General features: G+C 37.2%; 1 protein-coding gene across 1 annotated transcript in view; it reads left to right on the forward strand.

Moving 5' to 3' along the window:
- Positions 1-12119, forward strand: part of CABCOCO1 (ciliary associated calcium binding coiled-coil 1) — a 136766-nt gene extending 124647 nt beyond the window's left edge. Inside the window, exons 7-8 of the mRNA XM_045877909.3 lie at positions 119-259; positions 5436-12119. Coding sequence (XP_045733865.1) covers positions 119-259; positions 5436-5510 — 216 coding nt within the window. The 3' untranslated portion in view covers positions 5511-12119. The remainder of the gene's footprint in view (positions 1-118; positions 260-5435) is intronic.
- The last annotated feature ends 611 nt before the right edge of the window (positions 12120-12730 follow it).

The raw sequence follows: 12730 nt of genomic DNA on the forward strand, positions 1-12730 counted from the left end.
AATCTTCCAGATCAACATCATTCCTTGTAGAAAAGTACCCAGGGGAAGTTTTAGGTTACATATAAATCACTGAACGTTCCAGAAGTCACCTGAGTGTTCTTTATTTTTAATATTCCAGGGATTGGATCAAGAACAAGGCCCTGAGGAATCCCAGTCAGAAGCCAACACTTCCGACGTGGATCCTTTAGTGGGTTTCACCATCAAAGATATAAAAGCAGTTCTGGATCAAGTCACAGATGATATTTTAATTGGCATTCAGGTACTCAGCCTTGATAGTGTGCTCACTTATTTTATTATTACTGGTTAATTAGCCAACCTGAGCCTTAATGTCTGTAAACACTACCCACACTCCGCCAGCAAGAGTGATGCTTATGATGGAGGACTTCAATTTCACATCTCCCCGTAATTCACAGTTGAGTCATCTGAGACTCAGTAAGATCACACGAAACAGGTTCCCCAACAGCACCTAGAGTAGGGTGTGTTGCCAGTTTCCACAATCATTCGTCATCAAAACCCAAAAAGTAAAACGGTAAAAACTTCATGCCCGTCATACTGTAAACATGGCTCATGCAAGAGTAAATGGAGTACCTTTCTAACAGCAAACACAGAAGATCAACCATAATTCTTAGGTAAGTCTTCCCACCAAATTTCTAAAGAGAGGCCTTCAAATCCTTGAACTCCCTCTCGGAGAGTTTGTTCCTTTTTATGTACCACTAATAGCTAAGCAATATATACCAAAGGCTGCCTGGAAATGGTGATGGGACAGCCATCCCGGTAGCAACTGCCACTCAGGGATCAGTCAGCTTAACTTTATGTCTAACCTTTTTTTCCTGTCAAAACAAAACAAAACAAAAACCCATCTCTACCTCAACACAAAGACTTGCATCATTTTTCAGGCAAAATGGTTAAATAAGTGAATTGCATACTTTAAGAAGATTTACAATTTCTTGTAGAAATGACCATGAATCAATAGAACAACAAACTACATGTTTAAAATATTAATGCATCTCAGGGAAAGATTTAATTGTTATCTGAACATAAGTTGATATATAAAAAGCACACTATATTAACAACTAATTTAGAAAGAGCAAAAGATTAGCTTGGCATAAGCATACCTTGTTACTTGTCTAATCATCAAACTTTAATGCACTATTTATATAACATTTAATGATTTGATACCAACAGAATCAGCCAAAGTCCTCAGCTTAATAAGGGGTGTTTAGTGTTTACCAGAAATAGTGGTAGAACACGTTTTACACAAAGCTTTATTGTTAACAATCCCATGAATGTAATAACTGGTTACTGTGTGGAAGGGCAGAGTGCAGTTGAATTAAACTGAGTTCAGAACATATCTCCTTTTTAGATTTGATAACATTTCATCTAAATATAGTTTATGTATAATCATGGCCCTGGGCTCCTTTGCCAACCGGCAGCTCTGAAATTATTGCTGAGGAACTACTAGACAGTAATAGAATTGTTTGCAGGCCCCCAAAATTGAAAACATCTTTACCAAGGCCATGTTCCATGTAGTGAGCAGTATATTTTTAACTGTTCATTGAATTTTTTTTTTTTTACTGTTAGAGTTTGCAACATTTATAGCACTACTCTATAACAGAAAGAATATGATTGCTGTATATGTGTGTTATTGTCCCTTTGGCCTAAAGCCAACCTTGCTGCGGCTGGAAGTTCATTAGCTTGTTCATCTAAATGCAATTAGGCATAGAAAGGACTTGGACCAGAGGTGGGGGATGCAGATCCTTTAGGTGCCACAATCATTTCCATTTTAAGTGGATTCATGGACATTAGTCTGGGCCAAATTACTGCCAATTTTTCAATAAAATGGCTTGGTGATGTGGATTTATACGATGTCTCAAGTTCTAGCAAACCCCTTTATGTCTTTTCTCTCAATAGTCCTGGTAAACTACATGAGAATGAGCCAGGCACTTCCCTGATAAATAAATTGAAAAATGATAGACACGGAAAGACTAAATCATTTATCCAGTGTTTCCAGGGTCAGGAACTGTTGAAAGACCCTGAATGGGAGCTGTGACCTGGATTCTCGTTCCAATCCCAGTGTTATCCGCAAAAACCACACAACCTCTAATATCACGACCAGACTACTTTGGACTTTAATACTCTGGTGGTATGGCACGATTTCAGTGTTTACCCTTGTGTCTTGGTCAAGTCCCAAGTTTAATTACTCTCTGCCTACCTAAATTTTTTCCCCTGTTTTAGATAGGTAAGTTATTTTCCCCTTCTAAACCCTGCCTTCCAATGTTGCTGGCTCTTAAAACTACAGCATCCCTGTTCAAAGGTAGCCACATGTCAGTGGTCAGTGTAGGAACACGCTGACTTGCTGTAGGACCATTTAATGAATTAGTTTTTGCAAGATGTTTTCAATTTTCCAATAGTTTTTTTTTTCTCCTTTATTTAAGAGCCATGCTGTTATTATAATTTTTGGAGGAAAAGGCAGTAGAGAATTCATGTTTTGAATACAGTTTTTAGAGCTCCTTCTCCAGTGTGGTTTCAGGCATTTTTCCCTTTCTGTAATTCAGAAATTTCAGAGAATGTAGTGTGAATCTTTAAATTTTTTGTGTTAATCCACTTACTTTCCCATTGACGAACTTTATAGTTCTAGAGATTTATTAAGAATGAAGTTATCTTGGCCCTGAGATATTAATTAAAATTATACTGAATAGAGCAAACATTTTAAGCTTATATAGTTTAGGTATTTTAATTTTAAAGATACATTCAAAATGAAATTATTTTGGCCCTGAGTTGTATAATAAAATTATACCCAATGGAGCAAACTTTAATATATTTAAAGAATTACGTTTCAGAAAAATATGAATACTAACACTACATTCTTACATTAAATGCTGGCTGTTGGCCCTAAGCAACAGGGTAAAATAATGTAAAAACCTTGAGGGAAGTTTGCCATCTTAGGACTATAGGTATTTTTAGGTCAACTTGAATTTCCAGGTTAGAAAAGCTGAGTGGGAGAATACCTCAAGGTAGTGGTCAGTGAGAGGCTATTGAACCCAGGTCATGGGTTTTCCATTCTTCCCTTAAAGGCAATAGAAACTTTTCCTATGCTAGTGGTTGGTGGGATAGCTAATCTGCTCAGCAGTGTTCCGAGGAATAACAAGGAGACATGGTAGACTAATGACAACCTCGTTCTTGTCCAGAGCAGGAGGCTTTTCGTCCAGGTGCTGCTGGTTGGGTCTGAACCGAAGTACTGATCACCATAGGCTAGAGATCTGAAATGTAGCTCTCCTGTCAGCACACAACGCTATTCGGCCTGCACCTTACCCTCACGAACCTTCTCCCACAAGCCCACACCTGTGTCGATGAATTTTGTCTCAGTGAAATACCAGAAAGGCCTCCAAGTTAATGTGCAAACACTGGTGACACCATGAAACAGAAGCTGGTAGATAATAGTAGCTGCGTCCTTAGTTGAAAGAAAGGAAATTATTAGTGGACATTGAACACATTAATTGAACGTGGGAAGAGTTAGCTGTTTAGTTAGAGTGGTGCTTCTCAATTCTTTGGAATTGTGACAAGATTATTTCTTCAAACCGTTTCAATTCCTCTATGGTCTAATAGTTTGCACGCCAGAAAGAAGCAAGAGTAACGTATTTTAAAAATCTTTCACAAGGCTGTATTACTGAAATATAACATTGGTGAATATATCAGAAAATTAAGAGTTGGAATTATGAATTTAAAAGTTAGCATATAATGTTAACATACTTAATTTTTAACTACTTAATTTTTCAGATAAGAACTAATCCCCAAAGTGGCTCAGGGACTTGTCCAAAGCTACATAACTAAATTAATCCCTATGTCTCCGTCTCCTAGACCAATGTTTTTTCCACCTCTACTAAAACCATGACCAAGGGGATTAGTGATTCCTGAAAAATGACAGAGTTCCTTTGTAACCTGGAGGACGATGTTCATTCTTCCTTGCCTCCTCCACCCAACCACCAAGAAAGGAAAAATGAAAAAAATGAGAAGCCAGAGGCCAGAGTTTCATCTAGGGCTTGATAAAACTTGAGCCAGGGGCGCCTGGGTGACTCAGTTGGTTAAGCGTCGTATCCTTGATTTCAGCTCAGGTTAGGATCTTGGGGTGGTGAGATGGAGCCCCATGTCAGGTCCAGCAGGGAGTCTGCTTGAGATTCTCTCCCTCTCCCTCTGCCCCACCTCACGCATGCGTGCTCTCTCTCTCTAAAATAAATAAATCTTTAAAAAACAACAATGAAAAAAAACTTGAATCAAAAAGATGGGTACTCACATAAGGATCCAGAATTGTTGACACCAGTGTGATCTTTTCAGAAATATTGATTCTTACCATGAAGGTGAAACAAAATCTCATCAGATAAGGTAACCAGAGTGTACACTTCAAAACTATCTATTACAGTTACACTCATAAATAAATAAATAAGAATGAAAATTTATATGTAGCCCAAAACAGTATTTGAGTTTTTAAATTTATTCTGTATAAATTGAAATAACAGAAGTTTCTCAAAATACAGTTACCCCGAAGACATCAAATTATGTTATAGACGTTAACATTCTAAACTTCAAATTGCTTATTAATAGTTATGTGTATAAACTACTCCTCATACACTCATAAACGTTTTTTAAATCACCTAAACAAAACACCAGTTTTGCCACATCGCTCACCACTGGCTTCTCTATGCATAATTTTATTACCCATCATGAAAAAAAGGAAGACATTTCCGGGACTACTCATGTTCAGATAACGTGGAAGGATTTCTGGAATTTTGCAGGTAGCAATGTCAGCCCAGAGAATATCACTGCCAGAGGCTAAATGCTATCACAGCTGCGGCAAACACTAAAACCTGTCAGCAATCACGTACTTTTTTTCTACCCAAACTATACCGCAAAGTGGCATAATTCCAAGAGTTATAATGTCTGATGAATATTCTTAATTATGAGAATTGTTTTAATTGTGAGATTATTTGTGTTGTGATTTCACAACAGAAGTTTTTTGAGATCCCGTTTAGAATGTATTTACACAGGAGACAAAAACATCATTGCAAAGGGGTGGGGGGACACACAACACCGCACTAACTGAGCCCAGAGCAGTTATTCTGATTCGGTGCTTATTGGTAAAGTCCGTCTGAAAATACAGATAAATTATCCTATCTTCCAACACAAGGCTATGTGAAAAATGGCTGTCCAAATACCACTTCCTGTTCATAGCAGCCATGCTATACATCGGGAATGTGCAGAGAAATATGATAAAGTGTTATCACATCACTACAGGCTGAAACACGGCTCTGTCTGCAAAACAGGAAGGTGTGTGAGGGATAATGTCTGTCTTTAGGCACTATAGTATGTCAAAACCACAAAGACAATGTGCAGCAAAAGATAGCTCCATCATAACCACTTTTTTATGATTGTCTTCACAGACCGCGATAAACGAAAAGCTGCAAATACAGGAAGAGGCCTTTAATGCACGAATAGAAAAATTGAAAAAGGCCTGAGGACTCAGTACAAGGAGAGTGATGCTAAACTTCACAGAACCAAACACAACCAGCCAGAATAGTAGACTCTCCAGAGCAGCATATCTCCTTCATTTCGTTGGGAGAGGAAAACCAAGCCTCACATTTTATTATCCTAACTAATTAGAAAAGTATTGGCCCCCATTTTGCTATCTCCTGTCCCGTAACAGCCTCCAAATTTATGGCACTAAGTGTAATAAGAACATTTTGTACACAAGAGTTTGGAGAATTATATATAAAAATACAATTACTTTTACGATACCCCTTTGACATTTTGACTAATAAATGCTATTCATCTTCAGGGAGAGTGAAGCCAACATTTTTAAATAAGGAAAAATAATAATAATTTTATCCATATTGACCCAGTGAGCTGCCATATTACTGGAGCCCTGTGAACAGATACCACACTGCCAAGGATAAAACTTGCTAACAATAGCAATTAAAATGCATACACTATGGTTCCCCCCCCCCCTTAAATCACTTGGTTTTCTTATTTAAATGTTTCAGTGTGAAACTAATTTTCTGAAATTATATAATGCAGTTTGAAGCACTTTAATTTATTCTGTACTGCATTTGTTATTTCTAATCTTGTTACTCTCCCAGGAGAATACATGACCTATATAAAAAGAAGCAATGTATAAATGGTTATTAAAGACCAACCTATATATAGATTGTAAAAATCTTAAGTACAAATCAAACTCACAGAGCTCTTCAAATTAACCATTATATTGCAGTAGAATGATTGAAAACATCTCAAGCCTTTAAATACCTTTATTAAAATATGATTTTAGAAGAAAAATATCTATTTGCCAACTGATTGTTTCAGGTTGGATAAATTAAATTAATTACTAGCTAAGTCCTTTCCAAATTTCTTAACTTCAGAGTATTTGAGAATGGAGAGCATTACTAGGAAGGGGAGAGTTCCTTCCAGAAGTTTCCAGTTTAGGAGTGCCTGAGTGGCTCAGTCGGTTAAGCGTCTGCCTTCGGCTCAGGTCATGATCTCAGAGTCCTGAGATGGAGTCCCACATCAGGCTCCCTTCTTAGACTGCTTCTCCCTCACCTTCTGCCTGCTGTTCCCCCTGCTTATACTCTCTCTCTCTCTCTTTATCTCTCTGATAAATAAATAAATAAAATCCTTTTCTTTTTAATTTGAGTTGATAAAGGAATATACACACTCAGTTAAAGACAACAACAAAGTGTAGACAATGAAAAATAAATTTCACCGAAGCTGGGTACCCCCATTTCTCTCCCCATGAGGCAACCATGGCTTCCAGTAAATTCTTTTTTTTTAAGATTTTATTTATTTATTTGACAGAGAGAGAAAGAGAGCATAAGAGGGGGAGCTGCAGAGGGAGAGGGAGAAGCAGACTCCCCACTGAGCAGGGACCCCAATGCAGGGCTCGATCCCAGGACCCTAGGATCATGACCTGAGCTGAAGGCAGCCATTCAACTGAGTGAGTCACCCAGGCACCCCCCAGTAAATTCTTGGAGAAGTATTTTTTATCCATTTAAATAATTGGATGCTTGTATAGAGTGATCTTTTTATTTTTAACATAATTTGCATTGTTCTTTACATTGCTCCTTTCATCAAATATTTTGGAGATAATTCCCTATCAATGCATTTTAACGACCATACAGTATTTCATTTTATCAATTCCATAACTTTTTTAACTAGTCCTATTGATGAACTTTTTATTGCTTCCAGTAATTTACTATCACAACGCTACATTGCCCTTTTTATGAACATGTATGATTATACCTGTAGGATGAATTCCTAGGAAGGGAAATTTCTAGGTCAAATTTAGTGCCTTTCAAAGATATTTCACCAACAGTGAAATGAGAATACCTATCTCTCTTTACATTGTTACCAACAAGCACTGGCCAACTTTTTATCTTTGGTATTCTGATAAGAAGAACATAATGTCACACTGTTGTGTTAATTTGCTTTTATCTTCTTACTCCACACAGATTGAGCAATGTTTATATGTTTATAAACAAATGCGTGTGTGTGTGTGTGTGTGTGTGTGTGTGTGTGGTTAATCCTCCTAATAACCTTAAGGCAGAGAAAGATAGGTATTATTAGCCTCATGTATGATTGTACCTGTTATGGAGCCTGAAGCTTAGAGAAATTATTAACTTGAACCAAGTTGCACAATTAGTAATTGATGGATCAGGGCTTTAAACCCAGGTCTGACCTATTTTATAGATGAGGAAACTGGAACACAGAAAAATTTTAGGTACTTTTCCCATGATCGCACAGCCAGTAAGTGGTAGAAACAGGTTTTGAACTGAGGTATCTATGATCATAAAACCCACATTCTTCACCTTTATCTTCACTGAGCTATCTCATTGTCAATATGAAACAAAGTGAAAACTGGTCTTTCTTTTTTGTTATTGGTTATAATAAAGGAACACACTATTGTTAGCATATTAAGTATTCAGAAAAGTTATGCAAGAAAGGAAAGTATAACTCTGCTCCTTTCATTCATTCATTTATTCATTATCCAGTATATAGCATTGAGTACCTACTATGTACCAGGGCACTGAGTAGGGAGCCAAACAGACATGGTCTCTGTCCTAATGATCTAGTAGGGGAAATAGTTAATACTAACTGTGATAAGGACAAGCTTTGAGGAATTATGAGAGTATTGAACAAAGAAGTCTGGGAGGTCACGACATGTCCCACTGGTTTTGACATTTGGGCTAGGAACCGAGGGGTACCTAGAATTAACTAGACAGAAGAAGGTGAAGGAAGAGGAAATTCAGACAGTGCAAAGTCCCTGGGACACAAGGAGAGGCTGAACAATTTAGACACAGTCAAAGCTTTCGCAGGGTCCCATAGACCACATTACAGAATTTCATTTTTAAGCTAATAGCAATGGAAACTTGTTGATAAATTTTAAATAGCAATTGACATCAGATTCATATTTTTTAAAATGTCATCTCCCTGGTGCTAGGCCTTCTATCCATGGAGACAAGGAAAATAGTATTTTCATAAAAGGGTTCCTACTGCTAATGATGCTAAGCTCGACTTCTTAGCAATTCCTACGAGTGAGAGAAATAAAGAAAAATTTTGACTTTTTGAAGTCACAAGGTTCACCTACTCGAAGCAGTCTTTGACACAGAGGCAGCCTTCTGAAGAGCCAATTAAAAACCAATACCAACCTATTACTTAGACAAGCAGCAATCTTTCTCTTGCATCCACAGTAAGATATCATTCTTCCATCTGCAGGAATAATTTGGGGCACTTTTTTCCTCACCTCCATGATAAGTTTCAAAGGGAAAATATATTCATTATGTTATGAACAAGCCACAGACTGCCACAATTTCAGGTATTTGTAGGCACTGTTGAGCCTAAATATAGCTGTGGAGTCATTTTTCCAAAATCCGAATATAAAGCCCCTATTTCTATCCTCCATTTGATTGGAACCATTCAACCATCCTGGTAGATAATAAGTTTGCATGTTCTTAGATTGCATTTCATTATGCTTCAGTTGCCCTAGAGAATAAACGTGCTCCTTTTCCCAACAATTGTAGAGGAGAAATACTTCTGACATCTCAAATTTCAGAGAGCCTCAGGAAGACGTCCCTCTTCTGGACATCAAAGTCTTTTTTTTTTTTCCTGGACATTGATTTGTTAAACAAGAGAAGTCAGTACTCCTTTGTGGCAACCAAAATACCTATTAATTTAAGTTTCCCAAGCAAAAAGTAATCTAACTCAAAATAATACCATCTTGTTGGAATTCAAATTCCAAAACAAAGAAAGAATACTAAAAATCTCTTTTGTTTTTAGGATCCCTCCTTTTTTCATGAAAGTACCAGCAGTGGAGATTGGCTTATCTTTCCTCTTGGTTTGAGTCACCAAAGAGTTTTGTGTTATTTTACTTAATTTTTAGCTTCAAAGAATGTTCAGTGCAGATGTCTCCAACGGTCATTTGATGTTTGTTTGTTCTTTTGAATATATTCAGGGCACTTCTAGCTAGGACAAAGGAAATAAGACAGATAAGGTCCTTGACTTGCTGGAGTTCATGGAATTGATAAAGTTTATAATCTAGAAGCAGATAATAAACAAGGGAAGAAATAAGAGGATCTTAGATAACAATAAATCATGCTAATAATTAATACAAAGCCATGGGATAGAAGGTTCCGGGGTGTGGGAGAGCTACTTTTACCTGCGGTGCTCTGAGAACTCTGCTTGGAAGGGGTGGCTTTCAAGCTGAGACCAGGGTAGGAGAAACCAGCCATGACCCCCCAGGGAACATCTGTTCCAGGCAGTGAGGGTAGCAAGTAAAGTGACTTGCCAAGTAGAACCTCTGATCACACAAAGCAGCTCTCAGGGAAGACAGGTGTACCCACGTCTCACTTCTGGGAAGTACCTGGCTGCTCTGCGACCTCAGACCCTCGTATTCCGAATCTAGTACCTTTTCCACTCTGTCACATTGCCATGGTCATATTGCCTTATCTAAAAAATATATACGTAATTACAACCACAAATACTTATTGGGATAGCCCAAAACCCACATAAGCCCATCTACTTGAAAGAAATCTTGGTCCAAATCTCTCTTGCAAAAGAATTTCAAACAAATTATGTAGATACTCTACTCCAAAAGACGAGGAGCATAACTGCCATCATTATGTGTGGGCTGTGCATAGTGACTTTTTTCTAAGAATACAGTATGTAGAGAGCACCTTACAGTTAAGAGACCTGACAAATGCTACTTCCTCCATATAATCAATATCAACATCAATAGTCAAAAATCATGTCGATGGCATATACACTTGATATGAGTTGATGAAAATAGTACTTTCCTCCCCAAAACCCATAACCCTAGACTAATCATGAGAAAAACATCAGGCAAATTCCAGTAGAAGAGCCTACAACATACCGGATCAGTAGTACTCAAAACTGTCAAGGTCAGGGGTGCCTGCTCAGTCAGTTAAGCATCTGCCTTCGGCTCAGGTCATGATCCCAGGGTCCTGGGATCGAGCCCCAGATTGCATCAGGCTCCCTGCTCAGCGGGGAGTCTGTTTTCCTTCTCCCTCTGCCCCTCCCCCTCCATTCCTGCTCTGACTCTCACTTTCTCTCTCAAATAAATAAATAAAATCTTAAAAAAAAAAAAAACATTAAGGTCATCAAAAACAAGGAAAGTGTGAGAAAATGTCATAGCCAGAGGGAGCTTAAGGACACATGACAACTAATAAAATGTGGAATCCTGGATGTGATTCTGAAACAGAAAAAGGGTATCTAAAGAAATACAAATATGAACTTTACTTAATAAAAATATATCAATATTGGTTCATTAACTGTACCAAATGTGCCACACTAATGCAAGACTAATAATAACAGTAATAATTAGTAATAATAGGAGAAACTGTGGGGAGGGAGGGAAACAGTATACTGGAAGTCTCTGTACTATCTGATCAATTTTTCTGTATATCAAACTTTTAAAAAATCATGTATTAACTTAAAGAATCTCAGTCAAAACAAAATTAGAAGGAAAGATGCCCCTAGTTAAATTTCACCACTGTTGTAGTGACATCTCCTTCCTAGTGACACATGAAAAATAAGATGTAGCCATCTTGCAAACTAGCAGGAAAAAGAAATGCTCATAAAGAAGGTCAAACTGATAAATCCCATTTTTAGAGAAATTGCAAACATCCTCAGTCTTGGGCCTAAACTTACCTTCTCAGTTCTGTGGTAGATTTTGATACTTTCTAAAAACGTGCATTACTCATAAAAGCAGAGGGTATATGGGTTCCTTTTAATACCCAACTCTGCAATATAACATATAATATGGTCTATCAGCTAACCTTCAATAAAAACATCAACTATTTATAGAATGGTCCCAGTCTCTCAAGCTGTTCTCAAAGAGGTCAATTTCCTCTAGATGCTACTAAGACTTCTCTCAATGAGCATTCCTTGACTTATATAACATAGGCATAATATGGAAAATGCTGTTTTTAAATAGAGAGAGGATAGATGATAGATTAGATAGATGAAACATAAGTGATATCCAACAACTTGAAATCGGGCATGGCCATGATTTCTTGCCATTATGTCACACACAGAAAAAGGCTAAAAAAGCCTGGATATTAATTTTTTTTATCAAATATCAATCTCAAAATAAAAAAAAGGAGGGGGAAGCCCCTGTTCATATCCTGATGAAATTTTATATGAATGTATTGTCAATACATGACCTTTCTAAAACCAAGTTTTAAATTCAACCAGAATAAAAGTGCTCATCTTCCGACCCTAGACAGAAGTTAATCCTACAGTGATCAACAAAATGTTTCTGCCTTTTATTTCCTTATCTTTTTCTGCATAATAACTGATACTATTATTTTTCATGAACCTTATCCATTCCCCTTTTCAGTTGTTACTGGGTTTCATGGGTTAGGATATAGTTAACGTTTGTGCTGAAATTCAAAATGAAACAATAAGAAGTGTTGTCACTCTACCTTGCCAGATCCAGAACTTGTTGCATCTGCTTAAGAAATGTAACTGAGTTTGTTTCTCAGAGTCAAAAACTAATGATGTATTGTATAGTGACTAACATAACATAATAAAATAAAATTTAAGAAAATTAAAAATTTTAAAAATGTTAAAGAAATGTAACTGAGTGATTGGACAAACGTTATGACCCACAGGATTCAATTTTCAAATAGTAGGACCACAGGACCATGGTGCTGAAGGTCTTGAACATCATCTAATTCAACCCTGTCACAATGAAGAAAGTGAGCCCTAACAAGTGAAAACTTGGTGATTATAGTTAATTTGTGGCAGGATCCAAACTAGAATACAGATCATTCATTCATTCATTCAAACCTCCTTATGTTCAACACATGTTTAATAAGTATCTTCTGGGGGTAAGAAGTGACACTGAGCACATATAAGCTAAGACAGGCATAACTGCTGACCTCATGGAGTTTATAGTCTATCAGGAGAGGTAGATTTTAATCAATCACACAAGCAATTATAAAAGCATAACTGTAATGGATGCTATAAAAAAAAAAGATAAACTCCTGCAGTGAGAGCTTATTTAGAGGATTATGAGCAAATCAAGGAAGGTTCCACTGGGAGAGTCACATTTGAAAGATCAGTAGGCACTAATGAGGCAAAGAGGGGAGAAAAGAGTTCTCAGACCAAGGGAACAGCAAGTGTGAAGTCTCTGTGAAAAGAGAACACAGGAAGTAGAGACTAT

Source organism: Mirounga angustirostris, unplaced genomic scaffold (genome assembly GCF_029215605.1).
Source record: "Mirounga angustirostris isolate CCGP_5_RB_7025 unplaced genomic scaffold, mMirAng1.0.hap1 SCAF_6, whole genome shotgun sequence".
NCBI lineage: Eukaryota > Metazoa > Chordata > Mammalia > Carnivora > Phocidae > Mirounga > Mirounga angustirostris.